This window comes from Ostrinia nubilalis, chromosome 10, assembly GCF_963855985.1.
Source record: "Ostrinia nubilalis chromosome 10, ilOstNubi1.1, whole genome shotgun sequence".
NCBI lineage: Eukaryota > Metazoa > Arthropoda > Insecta > Lepidoptera > Crambidae > Ostrinia > Ostrinia nubilalis.
The window spans coordinates 10786920-10812314 of NC_087097.1; the positions used below are offsets into that span (position 1 = coordinate 10786920).

Sequence of the window (25395 nt, forward strand, 5' to 3'; positions counted from 1 at the left end):
AAACCTTACAGAAAAAGTTTTTGTAGGTTTTTCTTTATTTGATGAAAAGCATATTTTTTATAAGGTAAGAGTCCCTATCTATCTAAGTAAAAATATTTTGAATGCATAAAATTAGTATTTTCATGTCGGTTTTCTCAGAGAAATAGCTAATAGTCTTTATTTTAATCTAATTCAACATATTTAATAATTTTCTAGTATTCAGCACCCTACTCTTATACTGAATTGGCTATAAGCTACTATACCGCAAAATAACTGTCCCCAATGTTATTGGGCGTAAATCGATACAAAAATCGAATAATACACTTATTTTTAAATATTAGAGAGCAATATTAGGGAATATGCCATATAAAACAATTCAGCTTAAGGATTAGATGGGCACAAGTACAAGTAATACCCAAAATCACAACAACAGAAATAGTAAAATAAAGGCCTAACTTTGAAATTTTTTTTTAAACAATTTTTTTAAATACTCATATTCAATATTTTCAAAAATGTCTTATGTCAAATTATATAACAGATACCAGTGATGAAGTATGCTTAATTTGAAAGTTGTAGCTGATAAAATAAAGATTTTAGAGCCAATTATGTAAAAAACCGCGATCCGCCGATTGGTTTTTTGGCTTTTCCCAAAAAAACTGAATTTTGGAGTTGTGCCCATTCATTATTAAGGGTGCGATGTGTCTAATATCTATCTCTTTTCTTCTAGACCCATTATGACTTCGAGGCTTCCACATCCAGGTACCAGGACCCAATCTTGGACGACTGAGGACTTGGAGAATATTCTGGACCAATGGGAAAATAGTGATGATGGCTCAGATTTCTCAGACAACAATGATGTAGCTGATCCATCATACACATTGGAACCTAATGAACAGAGAACTCTGATGAGGAACCAGAAGTACTGGAGCCAGAGGACAAGAACATCTTGCCGCCGTACTTTGAGGCTGATAGCAGCACTACAGCTCAGCCATGTGATACATTGCAAGCTGTTCCTGCCCCTAGTTCCAGTTCTGCCACCATATCAAGAAGCGCGCTTATCCCTAAAGGCAAATACACTATGGAAAAATGAACACTTAGAGCTTAGTGTAAACCAGATAAGGTTCAGAAGATCTTATGACCTGGCTAATGAAATCCAAGAGCTGCCGTGAGATTTTAGCTTTGGAAAACGTTAGGTGAAACCGCATTCTTAACTGTAAGCTCCCAGAAGGAAAGCAGCTAAAAGTATAACCTAGAGGAACATCAGCTGAACAGGTTTCAAATTATGATGGCGTTGGTATATCCTTGGTAGCTTGGAGAGTTAATAAGATTGTGAATCGGGTATCCAGCATTGCTGGCAAGAACCTCACATCCATAGTAAAGTAGAGTTGACAAGTCACAAAAGAAACATTACTGTAGAGGGGCCTTTTATAATAGCAGAATATTATTATCACATGGGAGGACCTGATGGACCGCGTAATGGTACATTATAAGATTAAACTGCGTAGTAAACATTGACACATAAACCTCTCTTACCCCCTACTTTTTGGTACGATTTTACACCATGATGCACTTCTGCAACACCATGTTTTTTTCAAAAATGAATACTTTTTTTTCAAGTGTGTTTTTTTTAACTATTTTTCCCATCTTCTATATACCTCATACGACCTGTTTTTGATATAAAAATAATAAAATACGTTCTTGCGCCGTAAAGGGTTAATTCAATATTTTTACACAAGAACGCCACAAAATTATCAATTGAAAAGGCCTATAAAAATGTATAAAAATACTGATCGATCGTAATGGGTGGCGACCGGCGCGCTCGTTCTTATGGGCGGTGCCCGGTGACAAAACGGTTTTACTAAACAGTAAGCAGCAAGTAAGCAGGGACTAAAGCGGGGGGACTAGTACCTATGTATTAGCTTAGACTCGGCAACAGGAATATGGATCCCATCATGTTCAGGATAAAAGACAAAAATACTGTTTAGCGATTAACATTTATTCCGATAAACATTCTGAACAGATGAACGCTTATAGAGTACATTCTATTTTTTTTATAGAATTCTTGATAAAAATAAGATCTAAAATCAAATAAATTATCCTCAAAATCAACGCCAACATTTTTGCTACAGCCTTTCAAATATTTTTCTTAATAATAAATTAAAATATAGCGATATCCTTATTTTAAACACGTCATAATTGTGCTTAGCTTCACACACACTGAACAAACAAGCTTTATCTGAATATTATGCAATCAGATATTAAAGTGTTCGCAAATACATAAATATCACTACCATTGAACTAAGTCCAATTAGGATACGTTTACAAACAATAGATTCTAATAATAGAAAATGCTTTCGTAGTAATTTGATGTGGAATTAGATGGGTCTGCGGAAGTTCTTGCCGGCGTACTTGGCGGCGGCGCCGAGCTCCTCCTCGATGCGGAGGATCTGGTTGTACTTGGCCAGGCGCTCGGAGCGGCACGGCGCGCCCGTCTTGATCTGCCCGGTCGACAGCCCCACCACCAGGTCGGCGATGAACGTGTCCTCCGTCTCACCGGACCTGTGTTCGAAGTTTACTTGAAATAGTGCTTTGGAGCCAGGCAAATGTGGTTCTTAACTATCATTTATCATCAGGTCATAGTCTCTAATGGAGGATGATGGCTCTCTATACTCTCTAATTTATCAGAGGCAAATGGAGGATTCACTACACTCCTCCACTCCTGGGCAAATGTTTTGAGGAGGAACATATCATAATATAAAATAAAAAATAGGAAAAAGAATATTAGTCTTACCTGTGGGAGACCATGGTACCCCAACCGTTCTTCTTGGCCAGCAAGTGAGCGTCGATGGACTCGGTGACACTTCCAATTTGGTTGACCTTCAACAGCAGGCAGTTGCAAGCCTTCTTCTCCACAGCTGTGGCAATGCGCTTAGGGTTGGTTACCTATAAAAAGCAAAGTTTGTATATTTTGCTGTCTCCACATTTTAGTAAGCTTGAAAATTGTGTCTGGTAATCCATCAGCAGTCCAGATTATTTTCAAGTTCCTTCTCATTTAGCCTTTTTCCTCAATATTTTTTTTGCATTACATAATTTTTCATGGTCAAAAACCAGCAAAAATAAAAGTTTAATGCAGACTTTGTCTTTGCATTTAAAATATTAGCAGAATACCTACCGTGAGGTCATCGCCCACAATTTGGATAGGCGTGCGCGAGGTCAAGTTCGCCCACGCGGCCCAGTCATCCTGGTCGAAGGGGTCCTCAATGGAGACCATGGGGAAGTCCTTGATGAAGTCCAGGTAGAGATCGGCCAGCTTGTCCGACGGCAAGTAGTCGGCGGGGTTGGACTTGGGGTTCTTGAAGTCAAGGTCATAAGTTCCATTCTTGAAGAACTCAGATGCAGCAACATCCATACCAATTTCAATCTGAGAAAAGAAAAATATTGCTCATTTTTATTTTTTTTTTCTCCCCAAAAATAATTATGAAATTAATCTAATTTATAACTACATAATGTAATTAGATGATGAATAAGATTTTTTTTAAATTTATTTTGTTGAAAGTACCTTGCCAGTGTATCCAGCCTGCTGGATAGCATCCTGGATCAGGTACAAAGCATCCTTGTTGTTCTGGATGTTGGGGGCAAAGCCACCCTCATCACCAACAGCGGTGGAGTCCAGGCCAAACTTCTCCTTGATGATTTTCTTCAGGTGATGGTACACCTCAGAGCCCATACGCATAGCTTCGCTGAAGGTGGCAGCACCTGTACAGATAAGTTTGTAAGTAAAAGTACACTTGATATTATTATAAATGTTAAACAAAAAAATCAATTTACTTTTATTATATCTTACCAGTGGGCAGGATCATGAACTCCTGCATAGCCAGCTTATTGCCAGCATGAGAACCTCCATTGATGACATTGAAAGCAGGCACAGGCAGGACAATGTCATTGTTGCCAGCCAAGTCAGCCAAGTGCTTGTACAGGGGAACTCCCTTCTTGGCAGCACCAGCCTTGGCAACAGCCAAAGAAACTCCGAGGATGGCATTGGCACCAAACTTGGACTTGTTCTCAGTACCGTCAAGTTTGATCATCAGCTGATCAATCTGAAAAACAAGTACCCTCAAAGGTCAGTGATGGATCGATAAAATATGAAAAAAAAAATCTGCTTGATGAAAGTTAAAAAAATATGAAAAGCAGGGATATAAAAAATAAATATTTACATCTCTCTGCTCAGTGACATCAATGTTAGCCTTGAGTAATTCAGGGGCAATAGTGTCATTAATGTGCTTGATGGCAGTAAGCACGCCCTTGCCGTGGTATTCACCCTTGACATTGTCTCTCAGTTCCAGGGCTTCATGGACTCCGGTAGAAGCACCAGAAGGTACAGCTGCACGGAACAGACCTAGTTCTGTTACCTAGGAAAAAGTAGTTTGAATTTAATTATTTGTATAAATTAAAACAGTTCATTCAACAGATGACACTAAAATAAAAAAACACTTACCAAATCAACCTCCACAGTGGGGTTACCACGAGAGTCAAAAATTTGACGGGCCTTGATTGACTTGATGGGCATCTTGATTGAGTAAGATGTGAAGGTTCTATCAAAATAAGAGAGAATTTTTAATTTAATATAAGCTAAAAAGGATTAAATCAATAATTATAGACGAAATACCGGCAAGGTCAAATAAGGTTGTTACCGGTATAAATAGTAATTTATAGCCTTTGTGAACTGGTTTTGTTATTGAATAAGTAGAAGAAATGTCGATAGTAAATTAATATTTCTTCAAATTATGAAGAAATTAAAGAATTAAGTTACATAAATCCAAGTGCCGCCTATCTAATAATAAGCGTATGAAATGAAGAAAAAAGTGGAATAAAATATATTTTATAAATAGGAAATTAAGAAACATACACTTACCGGAAAAAATCTCAAGTAGATTTGATGAAATAATTTGGTAAAGCCACCGCCAACTCACGAAATTGCGAATTGTCAAGTCGAGGGGAAGATAAATTTGACCTTTGCAAGGTGAAACTAGTGATGTCATCGTTCACAAGAAGTAATCATAATCATAATAATACGGGTTGGGCATGGCAATGCCAAATCGACAACCGCTTACTCAGTTTGACCCTAGGTTGACTGGAGGAGAATGCCGAATAGCATTATGTTCATTTTATGTACTGTGATTTATGAGCATATAAGTATTAAATAAATACATAATATATTGAAATCAGAATGATTGAGGGGGGCGCGGCGGCCGCCGGTGGCCTTCTGTGTGCATATTTTGCCCGGGGGTGGGGGTCGCGATGCAGGGGACACCTTTGATACTTCTCTGATTAGCAGACTTGATTGAGCAGCGACATGGAACAGATCGTGGATCGTGGCCTGCTATGGGCAGGCCGGGGGTGGTTGCAATTTCACTAGGGCTTCGAGATTCAACCGGAGGAGGGGATGTTGGAGTTAGAGATGGGTTTCCACCCGGGTAAAAACCCACATGAGGGTAAAAACCCAATAAAAACCCGTTTCATTCCACCCGTGGGTGTTTACACCGGGTGAAAACAAATAATTTTATAATTATTTCAATTGGTATCTTTTCTTTATTTTTATTGAATTTTTCTCATTTAAGTTTATTGATTAATAAGTAATAAGTCAAATTTAACACTAATATGCATTTATATCGTGGCCAAATCGTAAAATTGATCACGTTATGATGATGTGACCAATTATTTTATAAAATGGTGTTATTTCAAGAATCGTTGAACCGATTTAGAAGAAATTTAGTAGGAACACAATAATTTGTGATCATGGCAAGGACATGGAGGGGGAGGGGGGGACGATGCCAAAGATGCCAAACTCTCTCTTTGATGACATTACGGTATAAAGTTACAAATAACAACACCAACTACAAAGTACTTCTGCTTAAAAACTTGAAATCGAACCGCCCTTCCGCCACTGTAACGCATTGTAACGTTTTTCAAGACCTCCCCTCCCCCCAGATTGCATTACGTAACACTAGAACGCCCCCTTAGCAACAAATACCACTTCTCACTTTTAAAAAACGCTATTTTTGTTTTCACCCACCAGAATGGGTGATAATGGGTAAAAACCGGGTTTTTACCCAAATCACCCAGTTTTAACCCAATCGGGTGAAATGGGTTTTTACCCACTACCCATCTCTAGTTGGAGTTGCGGATGAATGTCCAAGTTAAGACAATAATTCGCGGTTCGGTGTCATTGGGCTCCGGTGGATACCGCCAGGTTTAAGCGGGCACATTTCTAGCGTGAAGAGTCCCCCCACCCACATAAACCCACTGGTCGTCCCAAAACATTTCCCGACAAAAAAAAGGGGACATCACTACATTTTGACATTGACAGGCTTGACAGCACAGACAGATTGACTGACAGTTTAATCAGCTGTTGTTTGGTACTGTGAACGTATGTAAACAATTAATTAAAACTTACATTTTTGTGTTTAATTCAAGTACTTTTTATAATGAGTGATGATAAGGAATTAAAATCTGAAGAAAAAAAGCCTATTTTAATTAAAAATGCTACTGATCTGCAACGGTTAAAACTAGAAAAATTAATGAAAAACCCCGTAAGTTCCTTGACTTTATTTTTGAATTAGTTTACACACTATTTCGCACTAACTGTTTTATACTAAACTAGGAAAAACCAGTGGTGATACCTGAGCCGCCGAAACAGAAGTCTTTGGCGGCGCCGCCTGACTTTGTGCGGAATGTGATGGGGTCTAGTGCTGGCGCTGGCTCGGGAGAGTTCCACGTATATCGCCACCTCAGGAGAAAGGAGTATGCAAGGCAGAAATTCATCCAAGAAAAAAGTGAAAAGGTATACATCTCAACACAACAACAAGCATTTACTGCTACAGAATTTAACATAAGAATTTTGCAAACCTGCAAATCCATGAATTTATATGTTTTTTCAACTCACTAAGGCGAGTGAGCTTTACTTTTGTGTGTAGGTATACATGCATATAATGATAGTGTAATGTCTATCAAAAGTTTTGAAAAAACACACAGTAGCGAGACACCACACATGTAAAGCTCACTCACCTTCATGAATTGCAACAACTATACCTGTATTACTGTTTAATTAAGTTTTGTGTTTGATGTTTTGTTAAATGTTTCTTCCTAACTTACAATCGAATATATTTAGGTATCTTTTACTAAACTATTCTTCTGTTTTTAGGAAAAATTAGATGAAGAGTACCATAGAAAATTAGAAGAAAACAGGCGACTTGCAGAGGAAAAAACTGCCAAGAAACGGGCAAAAAGATTAAAGAGAAAGAAAAATGCAAAACAAAAGAAAAAGAACCCAATTGTTGGAAATGAAAAACAGTCAGTTTCATCACAATCTGATAGTAGCAATGATGAAGATGAACAAGACCAAAAAGATGAGAACGAGGAACAAAATGAAAACAATAGTAGCTAATCATCATTTGTAGAAACTAATTCAAATGATCAATTATTTTAAATATTTTATATAAGCATAAAGAAACACATTTTCATATCAATCACAATTTTATTACACTAATAATAAAATGACAGAATGAATAACTACATCTTTAATTTTTGTAATATTTAAACGGACACTGCAAAATCTTTATACTGTAACTCATTCACAAGAAAGAGGGAAGTGGGAATTGGCATAGTTGAGAATATTAAAAGTTCTTTACTTTTGTGATAAGTGTGTTTTCTATTCCATGCCCATCTAGCAGCACAACATCTCTTCTTAGTACACAATGTTACTAACATCGATATCAGGGCATACCTAAAATGTTAAGTTTATTAATTGGGATTAATATTTTATTACAACAATAATGTATAAATGTAACTTTTCAAATAAAAAGTAAAATACTAATACATACCCAATCACTAGTGACATGAATAATATTGCTACAAGTCTACAACAAGGAAGCAATCCACTAATCCAACAATATCTTCTACTTAAAATATTGTGAATTTGAAATATAATCTCACACAAATGTGTATGCAATGAATGTATCAACTGAATTTTATTGAGGTAGATAAAAAAAATACTTGCTCTGCATATACCTAATCAATTTTATTTCGAAACAAAAATGTGGGTACTTAGATTTTTCTTGTAAAATACTAACGCTGGCTTGCACCATCTTACTTTAACCTTTAACTTTCTGACAAACTCCATAAAAAAACATTAGTAACGTTTTTTACGGTTATTTGAAGATAGGGTGCTTTGCTACTTACTAATCTCCTAACTATCCCCATATTAAATTTACTCTAAGCGAGTGGACTAACTTTCGTTACAAGAAAAACGCTGGGGATTGAAAAAATGAATGTCTTACACCCATATGGGTGCAAACAAATGCAGTACGCCGACGCCAACGTGTCGTTCTCCATCCATTTTCATAATTTCTAACCAACGTGTGACAAACCAATTTACCCAGGCTTTGTCGCAAGCAAATGAAATGTCACTTGTTTTATGAGATGAGAGTCCATCATTTCCAGGAAATAAAAGACAGTTATGTATATTATAGATAGTATTTATTAAAAATGGATCAATATTAATACAATGTTATTAGTTATAATAAAGCGCTAAAGGTGTAATCTACTGGACAGGTGCCATGACGCTGTCCTCGTTCTTCTTGAGGATGACGAAGCCTTCCATGACGGGCGACAGCGGGATGAACTCGTCGGTGGCCAGTTCTGCGCGCTCGCCGAAGGAGAGCAGCACTGGCGTGGTGTGCGTGTGAGAGCCCGCGATCGTCTTCGGTGTGCCCGCTTTACCGATCACGTCCACGGCCTGGAGAGATAATCAATGATTAGCTATTGATGACTGTGTAAAAAGTTTACCGCACGGGTTCATCGCTCGAAGATTCAGGTGCAGATGGAGAAAGTATACTAAACATCTGTGCAGCAAATACATAAGGAAAGTTTACACAGTACATAAACGTGAACTGTTAAAAGACAAACACACTCACAGTTAAAAAGTCAATTTATAAACACAAAAGTCCAGTACTGTACCTGTCCAACGCGTACGCTGACGTTGAGGGGCTGAAGGTTCTCGTCCAGGGTCACGAGCCAGCGGGGCTGCATCGCCGTCGCCAGCACGTACAGCAAGTAGTGCGATTTACCGAGGATTACTGCAAAATATTATAAATTATTGTAATACTTGTCCCTTACTATGGGCCTCATAAAAACGCTCACTCAAGGTCACCCAAAGGGCGATGCTCGGAGTTTCCCTTCTTGATCGAATCAGAAATAAGGACATCTGTAAACTTAATTGTAATTTTATTTTAAATCTAGTATAGAATCTACAAAATAAAGACTTCTGTTTCTAGTCTATTACTACCATTGTACTTGAGAAAAAACTTGTGCCACTATGCAAATACGGTAGCTCACTAGAAGATCGCCTACACATCGCACATGCGGTGCGATGTGGGTACCAATACTGACGTTCAGAGCCTTGCCACACTGGCGGATTACAAGCGGTTTTAACGCGGAGCGGCAGCGCAGCGCGGTACGCCGCGGCTTTTTGCAAGTATTTTGTCGACCGCGGCGTGCCCGCCGCGCCTCCGCTCCGCTTGCAATCCGCTAGTGTGGCAAGGCCCTAAGACCAATGTCCAATCGTTGGCGACCTTGTGTGGCAGTGGAAGTTTTTGGTTTATTTATTTATACTTCAATGCCAAAAATATTAACATTAGGCGAACTTAATGCCATAAGGCATTCTCATCCTTGGTTGAAACGAATGAGGAATAAAGTGATGTAATGATGATGTTTGTATACTGACTGTTCTTGCAGTCGAGGAAGGCCGTGAGCACGACGAGCAGGCCGGCGAGCGCGGGCTGGTTGATGAGGCGGCGGTCGGCGTGCGCGGGGCACAGCGTCACCGTGCCCTTGCCGGCGTGGCACAGCCCTTGCGCCAGCCGCACCATGAACAGGTGGACCGGCGACTTGCCGTGGTACAGGGCTAGCGCTCGCAGCATCGTGGCCAGTCTGCAGGCATAATAATGACGATGAATGAGGGCTATCGTTTTAGCGCTCACCAGTTGGCGCCACTGTAGAGTAAGGTCCTGTCACTTGCTAGTAGCGAAGACAGTGGCGCCGGCTGGTGAGCGCTAAAGTGGTAGGAGGACTATCGCATTTGCACTCATCAAGATTTCGCCACTGTAGAGTAAGATTCTGTCAATCGCCAGGGGTGCCAACTGTTGAGTATAAAAACGATAGCCCTCATTGAGATCAATACAGTAAGTTATGGTGGGGCATAACGTCACTGTGCCCTTGCCGGCGTGGCACAGACCATGAGCCAGTCGCACCATGAACAGGTGGACCGGCGACTTGCCGTGGTACAGGGCTAGCGCTCGCAGCATTGTAGCCAGTCTGCATGCATAATAATGACGATGAATTGAGATCAATGTGGTAAGTTATGGTAGGGAACAGGGTCACGGTGCCCTTGCCGGCGTGGCACAGCCCTTGAGCCAGCCGCACCATGAACAGGTGGACCGGCGACTTGCCGTGGTACAGGGCTAGCGCTCGCAGCATTGTGGCCAGTCTGCAGGCATGATAATGACGATGAATTGAGATCAATGCAGTAAGTTATGGCGGGGCACAGCGTCACCGTGCCCTTGCCGGCGTGGCACAGGCCTTGAGCCAGCCGAACCACGAACAGGTGGACCGGCGACTTGCCGTGGTGCAGGGCTAGCGCTCGCAGCATTGTGGCCAGTCTGCAGGCATAATAATGACAATGAATTGAGATCAATGCAGCAAGTTATGGCGGGGCACAATGTCACGGTGCCCTTGCCGGCGTGGCACAGCCCTTTAGCCAGCCGCACCATGAACAGGTGGACCGGCGACTTGCCGTGGTACAGGGCTAGCGCGCGCAGCATCGTGGCCAGTCTGCAGGCATAATAATGACGATGAATTAAGATCAAACAGTAAGTTATGGTAGGGCACAACGTCATTGTACCCTGCCGGCGTGGCACAGCCCTTGCGCCAGGCGCACCATGAACAGGTGGACCGGCGACTTGCCGTGGTACAGGGCTAGCGCGCGCAGCATTGTGGCCAGTCTGAAGGCATGATAATGACGATGAATTGAGATCAATACAGTAAGTTATGGTGGGGCATAACGTCATTGTACCCTGCCGGCGTGGCACAGCCCTTGCGCCAGCCGCACCATGAACAGATGGACGGGCGACTTGCCGTGGTACAGGGCTAGCGCTCGCAGCATTGTGGCCAGTCTGCAGGTATTTAATATGAGATCAATGCAGTAAGTTATGGAAACCTTGTCACTGTTCGTAAGTAACAAACTCAAAATATGGATGTCTACCGTATAAAGAAAGACGACGACTATTGCAGCCTGCATTTTACACGTCAATTCACAGAAATTACACATAGAGCAGGCTGATGGCCTCGTGACTGCATTGCTCACTTTTCCATAGAAATGTCGGTAAAATGGATGGAAGGAAATGTGAGCGTTGCTGAAACCAATTTTTAGTTGCAAGATTGAAGATAGTGTGTATGTGTTTTGTAGCAAAATTTTTTTGCGTCGCATAAAAATGGCAAATTTCAAAAGGCGTCATAGTAAAAAAAGTTTGGTATGCCATTTTTTAGAGCTAAAGTAAACTGCATCAACGTATATCACTTTTTCTTTACGATGAAGCCTAGACTGTAAACTGTTTGTATACCTATTACAAATAAATAAATAAATATCATTATTAATTCTCACCTGGCGTTATTGGAGCCAGCGCCGACCAGCCCCATAGCGAAGATGGCGTTGTAGGCGACGTCGTTGTCGGAGTCGTGCGAGTACTTGTTGAGCACGTCGATGACGGCCAGCTGCGGGTTGGACACCGAGCACAGCGCGATGGCTAGCGGCACCGCGCGCCGGACGGCCGGCTCGCCGTAGCGGCCCTGGTGGTCAAGATAAACAGATGTTTTTACAGATGATCTATACTTACGAGCAAAAGTATGCAATCATCCCGTTGTTTGGTTCTCAGCGATCTTAACAACTGTTTGAGTATACAGGGATCTATGGTATCAATTTAAAGTACCTATTTAATATTACCTTTGCAATGGTACAATTTTTAATTATTTTCTATTAGCCATTCAGTTCTTACAATCGCTTGGAACGAATAGGGCGATTCCATACGTTTGCTTGCGAGTGTACATTCTTGATTAACGAAATTATTAATTTATATGACAACAATATTATCTCTGAAATCTATGTTTATTTTGCTATTGTCCCCATTTTAGGGCTTGTGCTAAACCTCGCGCGGGCACCCATGCGTGTTACGGGTTAGGGCACTCATGCATTTACGGGTTTGCACACGCACGACGGGTGACGGGCGTGCATCTCCGTGCATTTAATACATGAGCGAGGCGTTCGACATCCGAAGCACGCACTCCCGTATGTTTTAGCAGAGGCCTTAGGCACGCCACCAATATCATGGAGGTACACTATAAGATGGGGCCGGAAGAAGTAGTGTGGGTACGTCTCCCACTGTTCCCCACTGATCGGTCGATCGATCTGGTGAAGGTCGCGGGAGGTGCCTGGTAAATCCTTGGGGGAGGCTTTTCTGCAGCAGTGGACGTCATTTGGCTGAAACAAACACTATAAGTGGTTGACTCGTATACAGGGTGTTAGGTAAATGGGTATATGAGCCGACACTAGCCCATGTTAATATGGTCATATAAATGGTATGGTGAAGTCAGAAAATTGATATCTTTATTTTAATTATTTAATTTTCATACAAATCGGATCTTATAAAATTTATTTTGTATGAAAATTGAAAAAAAAAACAAAATGATGATATCAAATTTCTGACTTCACCATACCATTTATATGCCCATGTTAACATGGGCTAGTGTCGGCTCATATACCCATTTACCTAACACCCTGTATATAAGGTTTCCAACTCACGAGCTGTCCGAAGATGCGCGTGCACATCTCGGCGCCGGTCTCCTCGGCGAGCGCGATGACGGCGACGCCCAGCGTGGCCACGGCCTGCACCGACGATAATTCCTTGTTGGCCTCCTTCTCCTTCTCTTTCTCCTTGCTCTTGCTGTCCTTGGACGACTTGCCTGCATATTTATAACATTTATGTTAAAAACATTTGACTATCATTTGTTTTTAGTCTTCAAAACCTGATCATTTGTAGGATAATGTTTAGGTTACAGTCTCCTATAAACGTTATACGTGGCGTCGGACGTCAGCGTCAAACGTTCCTATCACGTCTGAACGCCGACATCAACGTCTGAAGGAGACCACAACAGGATATTTCTATAATAAGCATTGTGAAGTGGCCTACGGCTAGAGAATACAATCCCGGGATCCCGATTCCCGGGATCCCGGGATCCCGACCCTTTTCTGATCCCGAAAATCCCGGGACTGTACTTGGCTAATCCCGGTATTTTCGGGATTGATATAAACAGGTCTATTTTGAATTCTACGATCCGTTGCGCCTTGACTATGACCTTGCCTAGATTTTACCTTAGCATAAAATTATACAGGGTGGAAACGATAAGTGATCTGACTCAATTATTTCTTAACTATACAAGATATCGAAAAACTGGTTACCTACTGATCCAAAAAGTGCTTCACGAGCTTTTTTAAACGATATCAGTAATAGGTTACAGAATTAACTGGATCTATCCGAAAATTCAATGTTTTCAGCCTCCATACTAAATGTATGCCAGCCCCACAATATTAGTGTAATTTTTTTTATTAAATAATAAACACTTAAAATGACCTCGTAAATTGCATTATTATTTAAAATTATTCAAGGAAAACGTTGATTTTAGGCTTTACTTGCTATAATATTATAAAGCCTTGAGTGCCATGACTGTGACAGTACTAAAAGTATGGAAGCTGGAAACTTGAATTTTCGGATAGATCCAGTTTATTATGTAACTTGTTATTGGTACCGTTGGATAGAGCTCGTGAAGGACTTTCAGGATCAGTAACCAGTTTTTGGATATCTTGTATAGTTTTTAATATTATGTGGTTTAACTAAATGTATGGAAGTTGGAAACATTGAATATTCGGATAGATCCAGTTTATTTTGTAACCTATATTGGTACCGTTAGATAGAGCTCGTTTTTTCAGGATCAGTAACCAGTTTTTAGATATCTTGTATAGTTTAGAAATAATCGAGTGAGATCACTTATCGTTTCCACCCTGTATAACGATAAAACACAAATCTAAGGTAACGATACGGATATAAACTATACAGGTTCGGCCCTAATAATATCTTTTTCGTAGACCTTAGACAGGATCACAACTTGAGCTAACGCCACAAACCTCCCAACCCCAATTGACACTAAAGGAAAAGTTGCAGCTGGAAATTGATAAGAGTATGAAATGCCCAGATCCTGAAGTACAACTACAAAGTGAATCGGGCTTGACAAATAGTATCAGACGTGAAATGAGCCTGTTTGAAAATGGCGGAGTTCATGGATGGATATCGCTTAGAATTAGCATATAAGTATCTATTCTATACCTCCAACGAATGTAGAACCCGAGCGAGCGTTTTTAGCTGCTGCTTTTGTTGGAAATAAATCACGAAGCAGGCTATATTTCTAAGATCCTATTTCCGAAATTCTAAATAGTGCTTTTGATTTGTATATTTTTTTATTTTATTTTAGTATTATTGCAAATAACAATATTTAAAACATCTTTTGAGAAATTATACTTAAGTTTTTTTTATTAGAACCCAATTCCCACATATGGCTGATCCCGGGATAGTCCCGGGATCCCGGGATTACCCATCTAAAATCCCGTAATCCCGGGATTGGAAAACATGCTCGGGATTGTATTCTCTACCTACGGCGTTTACAGGAGACCACAACCTTAGGCTGGGTTGCACCATCTTAATTTAACTTTAACAAACGTCATAAATCTGTCAAAATCCATACAAAAACACCTGTTATCGGTGTAGGGCCCAGAACAGACGGTGAAACGCAACTGCAACGAAACTGCAACTTTCTGATGATTCTGATGAATGAAACTGAAACTAAAAGTTTTAAACTAGTCGCGTCATGTGTGGTCTCTCAACGGACGCTATGGCAGAAACTTAGATGCAACTCAAAAGTAGCTGGCAGTTGCAGTTTAGTTGCAGTTGCGTTTCACCGTCTGTTCTGGGCCTAACTCAGCCTTAGATTTTCATTGTGTGTACTGACTTTTGTTCTTGTCGTCCTTGGAGCTTCCAGAGGAGCTGCCAGCGCCACCGCCACTGCCGCTGCCGCTGGCGCTACTGGAGCTATCCTTAGCCTCTTTTTTGTCTTGTTTCTTGAAAGCGGTATCTTCAGCCGACGACTGCTCATTCTGTTGCAAAATAAAATATGTTTTTAAAATAGCTTGAATCTGGGGGCACGGCAGTGCCCCCACCAAGTCGAGCAAAAAAGCGGCACGGCCGTACCATCCTTTTCTCGAAGCAATTCAGGCCATTTTCGACCGCCTGTAACTTCGTTGTGGATAAAACTAGAAGGCTGAATTTTCATTAGCTATGCAGCCATTGTAAAGACACGGTATATTTAAAATTTCATTCAATTTGAACCAGTAGTTTAAGAATTATAACGGGTCAAAGTTACTTAATTTTGTCACTCACTGACTGACTCACTGACTCACCGATCATCAAAATTCTAAGGCACTTCTAACAGACCTAGAAGCTTCAAATTTGGAATATAAGTAGTGTTTGGTGTATGAATCAAGGAAAAACTAAAATATTTGGGGGCACGGCAGTGCAACCGCCAAGTCGAGTAAAATTTTTCAATTTCGGTCCAGTTTTCTAGATACATAACTGCTGTCTACAAAATACAAAAAGAAATGAGATTTGGGGGCACGGTAGTGCAACCGCCAAGTCGAGTAAAATTTTTCAATTTCGGTCCAGTTTTCTAGATACATAACTGCTGTCTACAAAATACAAAAAGAAATGAGATCCCATCAAAAACAATACTTGTCAAAAAAACCAAGTCTCGCAACTCAGTTGTTCTACGGTAAAAAGTTGTGAAATCCATGTAATACCAAGTCCAGGCCAGGAAATCTTTAACGTTTTACATAAATATATTGACTTGGCCATCGCATGAAAACACGTGTAAATTAAATTATTTAGTGCGATGGCCAAGTCAATATATTTATGTAAAACGTTAAAGATTTCCTGGCCTGGACTTGGTATTACATGGATCTCACAACTTTTTACCGTAGAACAACTGAGTTGCGAGACTTGGTTTTTTTGACAAGTATTGTTTTTGATGGGATAATATAGACTGCATGTCACTTGACATCTGGTGATGATGGGTTGCTTATCTTATAGCAAATATATGATTCGACCATGTCTAAGGGCTCTTTCGGACGTCAGTCGTCTTGCAAAAACATGAACAACTGCATAACTGATGATGTCCTGCTCAAAACGTCTTATCTGAAAGTAGTGGCGTAACTATACTATCCGAGGCCCGTGGCAAATTCATTGAGGGGGGGCTCATGGCCCCTCAAATGCCATGAACATAAATATAATCTTCGAAATCGTAACCCGACATTTGATGAGGCATTAGTTACATCAAATTTTGCATTTGAAAAATTAGCTCTGCATCTTGAGCCCGGGCCCCCTCGGGTCGGAGGCCCGTGGCATTTTGCCATCCTTGCCACCCCGTAATTACGCCACTGTCTGAAAAAGCACTATTTTTTTTTTTTTTTTTTTTTATGCATAACAAGGCAGGTATTTGACCACAATCGCACCTGATGTTAAGTGGGATGCGGTCTAGGATGGTACATATCTGCCCTGTAAGTGCCTATTCACTCTCGCCTTGAAAAGGCCCGGATTATAGTTTTCGGGAAAGACAGCACAAGCACACAAGTTATTTAAGCACAAGGGGATAAACGCGTTGTGCGTTTGTCCATCCCATTTTGCAGCCTGCAGAGGGCGTGTCGTACTCACGTCAGTGTCGTAGTGCTTGGAGCAGATGTGCAGCATCTGTTGGACGACAAGGACGTCGCCGGTGCCGGCGTAGGCGCACATGGACAGCGTGGTCTGGCACAGCGACTGCTGCGGCTCGGGCAGCACCTCCAGCGCCGCCATCGTCGCCTCCGTGCGCTCCTTGCAGCCTGCAGACCGAACAATTTATTAACAAAACCAACGGCGTTACGTCATTTCATAGAACGTAAAATATGACGCGACCAGTTTGAAACCGGTTTGAAAAGGTCGCGTCATGTGTGGCCTCTCAACGGAATCCATGGCAGAAACTTAGATGCAACTCAAAAGTAACTAGAAGTTGCAGTTTCGTTGCAATTGCGTTTCACCGTGTGTTCTGGGCCTAATGAATACTGTAAAATAAAGAAAATACGGTACCTAAGAAACACAGTCCAAGGCCCAAGTGCAAGAATCTGGCGTATGTAGAGGAGTGTAAGTCCTTGTTGTCGTCAATCAGTCGCTGAATAATGGCGCAGGTAACCTGTAAACAGAAAAAGTATTTAGAAAGAAGTTTTAGCAGTAAGACTAGGCTACAGAAACATCAGTAACTACAAAGTGAGAAATTTTCAGTTTGATTCTAGAAAAGGCTCAAAAGAAGTGAGATCTAATTCAATATTCTATAGGGCATGATATGTAATTCAAACTTCTACAGGACAGGGTACATAATTCAAGCTTCTACAGGACACGGTACGTACGTCTCCGTGGCACGAGCCCACGGCGATGAGGCCGCAGGAGACGGCGGCGAGCGCGCAGATCTCTGCGGGCGCGGCCGTATCGCTGAGTACTGGCAGCAGGTGAGATAGCACGTCCTCACGCTGCGTGCCTGCATATGCTATGCCCAGACCTAGAGAACAATATTACAATCAGTAGAAACATCTTTGCTATAAACCGAATCCTGAACGCGCGCGCGAAAGCGAAAGTTCAAGGACAGTCAATATCCCATCAATCCTCAAACGGTCGCATATAACCACGTAACATTACAATTGTCTATTGTGTCTCGATTTGCGGGGCTTGAAGGGCTACATGATATTTATTGCATCATGTAGGTCGATGGAAGTTTAAATTACTCTATGCCAAAACTACTGGACGATTGACGAAACTGTAGTGATTAGAATTGCAAATAAATAATATGAAAATGACGCGAGTGAAGTCAGGTATAAGATCGTAAGTAGCCAGGATCATGTTAATGTATTGAGAGTGAAACAAAACGCTTTTTAATGTAAATAAATTCAAGTCTTGGGTCAAATAAACAGTTACAAGGAGACATGATTTAACCATGAACAAATCTTTACCTCTGAAATGTATAATCTAATCTAGAATAACTTACCGAGCACACTGCCAATCCGTAAGTTGGAGCTGGAGTGCAGCACGTAGTCGGATAACAAAGCGAGGGCCGGGTCGCACTCGTTGCGCACGCCGCAGTTGACGAGGCCCAGGGCCAGGAGAGCGCCGGCCTTTATGTGCTCGTCGGCTGTGTATAAGTACTTGTCGATCGGGGTAAGACCACCGTCCACGTCCCACAGGTGGATCATACCCAGGGACGCAGCGGCAGACAACATACCTGGCAAAATAGGAGAACAACATTTTATTCTCTATCAAGTAGATGGCACTGCCTGTGTTGGTTGAAAAGAATGCGATTGGCTTTGATATTAAACTGCTAAGGAAAAAAGCAAGAGATACACATCACAGGATGTGCATTCAAGTTTCTGCTGATTCTTTGAAAAAAAAATACATCAATCAATCTTAAAAATATCCTACTGTTATCAAATCACAAAATTAAAATTGTAGTTGCATAGTATAAAAACATTAATTACCATGATCTTTGTTTTTGTACATCCATTTGTTTCCATCTTCAGTAGTAACAAGCTTGTCTCGTCCAAATCCAGCATTGACAAAAGCATTCACGAATGTTGCTGAAAGATTCTGTCTGGCTGAGTCCACTGGATGTTCAGCCAACAGAGAGGGGCGTAGGGCTGAGCCTGCTGACTCCAGCCAAGTCTTGTATACTTCCTCAGGGGTTTTGGGTTCCATGATGTCGAGCTACAAATAAGAAATATGGGGTGTCATGTGTGCATGGTACTTCTAGTGTATTTTACCACCTATATTTACCATGTGGCAAGCAAATAAATAAATAAATAAGAAAGGAAGTCAAAACCATAAGAAAACCATTGAACATAAAAATAAATAACAAGTTTTTTTAGAGATACATACCTCTCTAGCTAGACTCAAAAAGTGATCATTGATATGTGCATTGAGAAGAATTGTACGAAGATCTTCATCTTCCAACTCCAGGGGTACATACTGTCGTGCAAGCATGTAACACAGTTGTTTCTTTATCAATCTGAAAAATAATTAAAAAATGTTGAAGACACCAAATGGATATGGAATAAATGTAGAAAAAATTGTAAAAAAGTTCAATATGCACTTACGGATCTGTGCATGCATTGAAAACCTCCTCACACTTTGCTTTGTCATGCAGCTGCATGGCCACCAAAAGTGCTCTTGGGTATTCTCCAAAACGAAGGTATGTGTCCAGCACACCTTGGAGGATCTGTGTTGATTCTGGTTCCACAACATAACTAGCACAACTAAAATAAAAAATAAGAGTATAATTAGGTTGGAATTAAAAATAAATAAAGGTAGAATAAGCAGTAATTTGTCCAGCAGTGGACGTCATTTGGCTGAAAACGAACGAACGAAGCAGTAATATAAAGAATTAAACTTTTATTTTTAAAACTTACCCAATAAGATATAAGCAGACTCGTGGGTAATTGCTTGCATCCATGTGCTGTGTGAGGAGGTCTAGCCTATCAATTTCCATGAGCAAATCGCATGCCTGGATCTCAGCAGAGTGTTGCATGTCAAATGCCACTACATCACGGACCAGAGGTAGGAGGGTCTCCATGTTCTCCACATTCCACTCCTCAGCTATTTCACCTTCCAATTGCCTGATGAAAATAAATGTGAGAATAATACCATAAGTTAAAATCTAACTTTATGATAACTTTGAGTTACAAGTCATGTTGCAATCATACCTGACATACTCATGACCCCAGTCACCAACATTTGCCATGGTTCCAAGCAAACAATATTTGAGACATTCCCTTTTCTCAGCAGCATCCTATAAAATATTTGATAATTGCAATGAGTTTGGTCAAAATTGGTAATCTAAAATGATTTGATATCATGATTAATTTAAAATTCCTAATGCTTACCATAGTGCCACTAACACCCATGGCGAGCACAGAGACAACATCGGCACAGAATTTCTTTGTCTTAGCATCTTTGATTTTTTCATAGACTTCTTTCAAAGCTGGGTAGTGCTCCCTAAGGAATTTCAGGGGCTTAGGAACTGAGGTCATTGAAGTTGTTGATGTTCTAATGAGATTACTCAGCATTTGCAAGGCGGGGAAGTATAGATCTACATCATTGCCCTGAAAAAACGCACTAGGTTAGAATGATGAAAAGCGATTATCATCACAAAAAACTATTGAACCAATATATTACCGTAAGTTTCTCGACCAGCATGTTTAGCTCCTCTTGGAGCCTTTTGTCTTCTTCCGACTAAAACAGTAAATCAATATTATTTTTATTGACGGTCACCAAACAAAATACAGCATAAAAATTATTTATTGTTACAAACTATTTTACCAAATCATCGCTCGGCGCAGGCACGGGCTCTACTTTTTCCTTTTTAGGTTCTTCGGTCTTATTTTTCACAGTCATTTTTAATGTTATTTAGACACTATTGCAATAATAAATCTGAAAATTAAACTAAACTTTTGTCAGCAATTCGCTTCATGAGTCTTTCAATTTTTTGATGATTTTTGACAAGTCACGGCGGCGGACAGCTCGCAGTCCGGTGTTGCTATATTAGAAAACTGAAAAACCTACTACTTCAGAACGTTCTCACGTTATGTAGTAGTTTATTTACTTATTTTGAAGACCTGTACATAGAAGTTGAGATTTCTTATTTAAAAGCTTTTGCCTAAGAAAATGCGAATGCGAATAGGAGGAGATGCGTGTCAATAAATTCGATTTGTAGCAAGTTGCTTCTCTCATTCATTGTACAGGAAACACACGGTTTACTTCACTGTGAAGTTTATTACCTATAGGAAATGACCATGACCATAATAGTCTCGTAATATTCTAATACTTGCTTTCAAAGAGCATCTTGCTTTGCATAGGTTTAAATGGTTGATATTCTTAAAAAGATATTTATCATAAACAGTAAGCACGACACGGGCACGGGTCCTCAAAATTATAAAGGGCAGGTACAAAGGAAATGTTTAGGAATATAAATAGGTACCCTCAATTATTTTTGTTTTAATGTTAAGTTCGTGCATTCAAACTGTGCTAGCCTGTCGGAATTTGGAATGAAAATAAATCATGTTGTTTTATTCGAACTTTACAAATCTACACAAAAAGAATAATATGATAATTCATCTTAAATTATCATATTGTTGGGTACAGTGGACAACAGTAGGTAGGTTCGCATAACTCACCATTAATTAGCATAGTGAAAACAGGATCGTTCCCTGCCTGCTGGGCAATGGCAATGGATCTGCAATTTGATAGCTATAAACTTAAACTCACTATACATAATACAGTCTGTTTTGAGCATTGGCAGTTTACGGTTGTGTTTCATTGGTGTTATTCATAAGTTAAGGCTTCTTTATGCTACGTAAGTTCTTAACTAATTTTAAATAAACATACGATTTGAACAAGTGCTTTACCGACCTAAAGATTAATCTTTACTACAAATCGGGTGAAATGTTACGAGTAAAAAAATATATTTGTAAAGAAAACATAAAGCAATATAAACGGTTTATAGCTACAAAAACTGGCTTATGTATCAACGACATGCCCCACCCGAAGGGTTTACCATTAATCGGTACCAAATTGGAATTATTCGCAGCAGGGAGTGGATCGAAGTAAGAAATTATCATACATTTTTATTACTTTATAGTATCTGGAGAATACTTCTAGACTAGTAAACAAATTTTTACTTGAGAACTTATCTAAAATGTGTTTGTTTTTTTAACAAATTGCAGATTACACGAATATATAGATTACCGCCATAAGCAATTAGGGCCAATATTTTACGAAATTTTAGGTGGCAATACAAAATTGGTGTTCATAAATGAACCCGAAATGATGAAAACTTTATTTTTGAAACTGGAAGGAAAGTATCCTTTGCACATCTTGCCGGAACCTTGGGTTTTGTACGAAAAATTGTATGGATCTAAGCGAGGATTATTCTTTATGAATGGCGAAGAGTGGTTATTTAACCGCCGAATCATGAACAAACACTTGTTGAGAGAGAATTCGGATAAATGGTTAGAGGAACCCATAAAGGCCACAATACAAAAATTTGTGCAAGAGTGGAAAAGAAAAGCTGAAAATGGAAGTTTTGTTCCTAATCTAGAGTCAGATCTGTATCAACTTTCTATAGATAGTAAGTCTACTTAATTAATGCAGCTTCAAATAAAAACAATAAGTAACAAACAAGACTTCGCGAACAAGTTTCAATTTTGTTGTTAATATTTTTTTCTTATTGGATTATGACAGCATACTTACGTACGACGACAAGACCATTATATTAACACCAACGCACAATGCATTGGTACTTAGCACGACGCGCGACGCGACGTTTGGAAAGTTTAGCAGCAAGAAAACCGCGCGCAATTTTTCATTAACAATTAAAAAAGCTTGACGATTTTCAGTTCTAATCAGCATTCTTCTGGGTGGCGAATCTTTGACTCCAAGTAAACATAACAAAGAGCTACTACTGAAGTTTGCTCAATCGGTAAAAAAGATATTTCATACAACAACCAAACTTTACGGACTCCCAGTGCATTGGTGTCAACGCCTGAATACGAAGGCATGGAGGAACTTTAAAGAATCTGTAGATTTGTCAATTTTACTCGGTAATATATTTCATTACTTTTATTTATTATTTAAAATAAAATTGATCACAAATTCGTTGGTTAAATGTAGGCAAACTGTATTTTTCAGCTCAAAAAATTGTGCGGGAAATACTAAATAATAAACAAAATGTGAGAGGTCTTATACCTAAACTACGACAGGACAATATGTCCGACGAAACTATAACGAGGATCGTCGCTGATTTTGTAATAGCTGCTGGTGATACGGTAGGTATTTACATATTTATTTGAAATTTGGAAGCGTACTTTTTTGTCTTTTTCTTGTGGGTATATTTAAATATTCCCATGAGCAAATGCAGCATGAGAATTTTTTAAAAGCACCAGCATTAATTGACCAGACTATGGTATCAAACCTGTGCACTAATGCTTTTCATTATGTTTACAGACAGCTTACACTACACTCTGGGCTTTACTATTACTTTCAAAGAATGAATCTGAGGCTCATGAATTACTGAAGGACCCATCACAAGCAAAACACATAATTAAAGAAACAATGCGATTGTACCCAGTAGCTCCATTTCTAACAAGGATATTGCCAAAAGAATGTTTCTTGGGTCCCTACAAATTAAACGAAGGGGTAAGTAATTCTACTACCAAATGGTTAAATAACGTTATCGTTATGATTTATGAATAACGAACTAAAGCCCGTACCGTTTCATTTTGACGTTTCTGTAATGAATGAATGAGAAATCTGACATTACGTCAGTCGGTAAAATAGTAAACAGATTTCTAATTGTAGGTTATGTTATTTTGATTCAAAAAGAATCAAATAAAATTGATAAAATAATATGTATTCTTACAAATTAGCCCGCCTAATAGCATATAACCATATGCCAAAACTCCGGACTTACAGTGTCTTGTGTAACAATGTAGATGTAAGGAAAAACGAAGTGGGTTACAACCATAATAACTTTTTGCAAAATACTACATTTATTCCGATTCTAAATCAACGCAAACATTTGTCAGTGGATGGAATCGTAAAATGGCAACAAGAAACGTATGCCAGTATATCTAACAGCAACCCGGTTCATTTCATACAAGATGGATTACTGTCTTTCCATGAAATCACAGGACTATCTTGGTGGGCAACAATAATTACTTCAACTATTCTGATTCGCTCACTGATGACATTACCCCTTACAGTCTATCAGAACTACATACTTGCAAAAGTTGAAAACATTAGTTTGGAACTTCAAGATATGGTCAATGAACTTAAAAAAGAAACCGCAATGGCAAAAAAGATGTATAAGCTAACAGATAAACAAGCAGTAGCTATTTACAAGTCATCCCTAAAAAAACAATGGGTCAAGTTAGTTGAGAGAGATAACTGTCACCCATTCAAAGCCAGTTTAATTATCTGGGTACAAATTCCTATATGGGTGTGCATGTCCTTTGCATTGAGAAATCTAGTTTACATGCAGTCAGGTGATGCTGCTGCTTTGGTCACCCTTATGGAAATGTCTGCAGGTGGAATAGGATGGATACCCAACCTGACTGAACCAGATCACTCATGGATATTACCAGTTGCTCTAGGGTTGACAAATCTTTCCATAATTGAAATACAGAGGTTGTCCAAGTTACGAAAACCCTCTAAAATGTACAATGTATTTACAAATGTATTCAGAGTATTTTCAATAGTAATGATACCTGTGGCAGCTAGTGTTCCTTCTTGCATGTGTCTTTACTGGGTCACATCAAGTGGTGTTGGGCTTGTACAAAATCTGATTCTCATCTCTCCCACTGTGAGAAGGAAATTGGGAATACCAGAAGCACCAAGTGAACTTGAAGATCCCTATAACCATATAAAAGAAGAATTAAGACAATCAATTGAAAAATTCATACCAAAAAGAAGTCAATAAAATATTTTGAATTGCAATGTAACATCTTTTAATTTCTTTGCATTCATTACAGTTATTTTACCTCTATATTTGAATGAAGTAAATTTAATTTCAGACTCCAATCATAGCTTCCATCTATACATCTGGTCGTGACGAAAATAACTTTAGTCAGGCAAACAAATTTTTACCTTATCGCTGGGACAGAAAAGATTCCAGACAAAAGGAGTTACTCAATCATGTCCACTCAGCATCTTTGCCATTTGCTTTTGGATCAAGATCTTGTATAGGAAAGAAGATTGCTATGATTCAACTCACAGAAATAATAAGTCAGGTAATAAAAATAAATTTTTTTTTAGAGGGGTACTCACTGGGAATATTTGGTAACCCATTCATAAACCAGTTTAGTCAATGTTTGCAGTAAGAATTCTTAATTAATTTAAAAATCCTGTTTGTATTGTTAACATTGTTTCTTTCTTGTTACAGGTTGTAAATAATTTTAAATTATCCTGTGAAAATAAAACTGAAGTGGCTGCTATCACTTCACAAGTGCTTGTCCCAAATCAAGAAATAAGGTTGAGAATGTCAATAAGAGATTAGAGATAAATAATGAATACATATATTTATTATTATAACATGTATTATTTTAAGTAGTATTTCCTTTAGTTCATTATCTTT

The 25395-nt window shown here is 39.5% G+C and overlaps 5 protein-coding genes across 7 annotated transcripts; 3 read left to right on the forward strand and 2 right to left on the reverse strand.

Annotated features, from left to right (window-relative positions):
* Positions 1 to 1954: 1954 nt before the first annotated feature.
* LOC135075211 (enolase) lies at positions 1955 to 5002 on the reverse strand. Its single transcript, XM_063969578.1, has 8 exons — positions 4892 to 5002; positions 4475 to 4571; positions 4194 to 4388; positions 3824 to 4076; positions 3539 to 3735; positions 3152 to 3400; positions 2771 to 2922; positions 1955 to 2538 (listed from the first exon to the last, which is right to left on the reverse strand). Exons 2-8 carry the CDS (start codon positions 4544 to 4546, stop codon positions 2355 to 2357), a joined length of 1302 nt encoding a protein of 433 aa, XP_063825648.1. The 5' UTR covers positions 4547 to 4571; positions 4892 to 5002; the 3' UTR covers positions 1955 to 2354.
* Positions 5003 to 6367: 1365 nt separating this feature from the next.
* On the forward strand, positions 6368 to 7678 carry LOC135075212 (PRKR-interacting protein 1 homolog). Its single transcript, XM_063969579.1, has 3 exons — positions 6368 to 6569; positions 6641 to 6820; positions 7181 to 7678. The coding sequence occupies exons 1-3, from the start codon at positions 6465 to 6467 to the stop codon at positions 7421 to 7423; spliced, it is 528 nt and encodes a 175-aa protein (XP_063825649.1). The 5' UTR covers positions 6368 to 6464; the 3' UTR covers positions 7424 to 7678.
* Positions 7679 to 8492: 814 nt separating this feature from the next.
* LOC135075213 (26S proteasome non-ATPase regulatory subunit 2) lies at positions 8493 to 20793 on the reverse strand. 2 transcript variants are annotated; one of them, XM_063969580.1, is made up of 18 exons: positions 20586 to 20793; positions 20442 to 20498; positions 20150 to 20368; positions 19970 to 20055; positions 19676 to 19882; positions 19364 to 19522; positions 19146 to 19275; positions 18749 to 18974; positions 18262 to 18495; positions 17630 to 17778; positions 17313 to 17415; positions 16902 to 17068; positions 15148 to 15292; positions 12890 to 13050; positions 11696 to 11880; positions 9761 to 9966; positions 8995 to 9113; positions 8493 to 8773 (listed from the first exon to the last, which is right to left on the reverse strand). In XM_063969580.1, the coding sequence occupies exons 1-18, from the start codon at positions 20658 to 20660 to the stop codon at positions 8579 to 8581; spliced, it is 2823 nt and encodes a 940-aa protein (XP_063825650.1). In that variant the 5' UTR covers positions 20661 to 20793; the 3' UTR covers positions 8493 to 8578. The 2 variants fall into 2 exon arrangements, with proteins under 2 accessions (XP_063825650.1, XP_063825652.1); XM_063969582.1 differs by lacking the exons at positions 8493 to 8773; positions 8995 to 9113; positions 9761 to 9966 and adding an exon at positions 11084 to 11207.
* Positions 20794 to 21316: 523 nt separating this feature from the next.
* LOC135075214 (cytochrome P450 315a1, mitochondrial) lies at positions 21317 to 25352 on the forward strand. Of its 2 annotated transcripts, none has more exons than XM_063969584.1 (7): positions 21317 to 21420; positions 21989 to 22392; positions 22661 to 22864; positions 22953 to 23089; positions 23268 to 23459; positions 24836 to 25051; positions 25204 to 25352. In XM_063969584.1, exons 2-7 carry the CDS (start codon positions 22089 to 22091, stop codon positions 25315 to 25317), a joined length of 1167 nt encoding a protein of 388 aa, XP_063825654.1. In that variant the 5' UTR covers positions 21317 to 21420; positions 21989 to 22088; the 3' UTR covers positions 25318 to 25352. The 2 variants fall into 2 exon arrangements, with proteins under 2 accessions (XP_063825654.1, XP_063825653.1); XM_063969583.1 differs by lacking the exon at positions 21317 to 21420 and adding an exon at positions 21466 to 21868.
* LOC135075215 (cytochrome c oxidase assembly protein COX18, mitochondrial) lies at positions 23573 to 24758 on the forward strand. Its single transcript, XM_063969585.1, has one exon. The coding sequence runs from the start codon at positions 23671 to 23673 to the stop codon at positions 24739 to 24741; it is 1071 nt and encodes a 356-aa protein (XP_063825655.1). The 5' UTR covers positions 23573 to 23670; the 3' UTR covers positions 24742 to 24758.
* Positions 25353 to 25395: the final 43 nt, after the last annotated feature.

Bases quoted from the DNA above. Each gene is read 5' to 3' on its own strand.
- LOC135075212 (XM_063969579.1), top strand. From the start codon at position 6,465: ATGAGTGATGATAAGGAATTAAAATCTGAAGAAAAAAAGCCTATTTTA. The intron at 6,570-6,640 runs GTAAGTTCCTTG...ATACTAAACTAG, and splicing joins AAAAATTAATGAAAAACCCC to GAAAAACCAGTGGTGATACC. The intron at 6,821-7,180 runs GTATACATCTCA...TTCTGTTTTTAG, and splicing joins TCCAAGAAAAAAGTGAAAAG to GAAAAATTAGATGAAGAGTA.
- LOC135075215 (XM_063969585.1), top strand. From the start codon at position 23,671: ATGTATTCTTACAAATTAGCCCGCCTAATAGCATATAACCATATGCCA.
- LOC135075213 (XM_063969580.1), bottom strand. From the start codon at position 20,660: ATGACTGTGAAAAATAAGACCGAAGAACCTAAAAAGGAAAAAGTAGAG. The intron at 17,779-18,261 runs GTAAGTTATTCT...ATTGTTCTCTAG, and splicing joins ACGGATTGGCAGTGTGCTCG to GTCTGGGCATAGCATATGCA. The intron at 15,293-16,901 runs GTGAGTACGACA...ATTTTGCAACAG, and splicing joins CCAAGCACTACGACACTGAC to AATGAGCAGTCGTCGGCTGA.
- LOC135075211 (XM_063969578.1), bottom strand. From the start codon at position 4,546: ATGCCCATCAAGTCAATCAAGGCCCGTCAAATTTTTGACTCTCGTGGT. The intron at 4,077-4,193 runs GTAAATATTTAT...CTTGTTTTTCAG, and splicing joins ATGTCACTGAGCAGAGAGAT to ATTGATCAGCTGATGATCAA. The intron at 3,736-3,823 runs GTAAGATATAAT...TTATCTGTACAG, and splicing joins GTTCATGATCCTGCCCACTG to GTGCTGCCACCTTCAGCGAA.
- LOC135075214 (XM_063969583.1), top strand. From the start codon at position 21,708: ATGTTACGAGTAAAAAAATATATTTGTAAAGAAAACATAAAGCAATAT. The intron at 22,393-22,660 runs GTAAGTCTACTT...GACGATTTTCAG, and splicing joins GTATCAACTTTCTATAGATA to TTCTAATCAGCATTCTTCTG. The intron at 25,052-25,203 runs GTAATAAAAATA...TTCTTGTTACAG, and splicing joins TCACAGAAATAATAAGTCAG to GTTGTAAATAATTTTAAATT.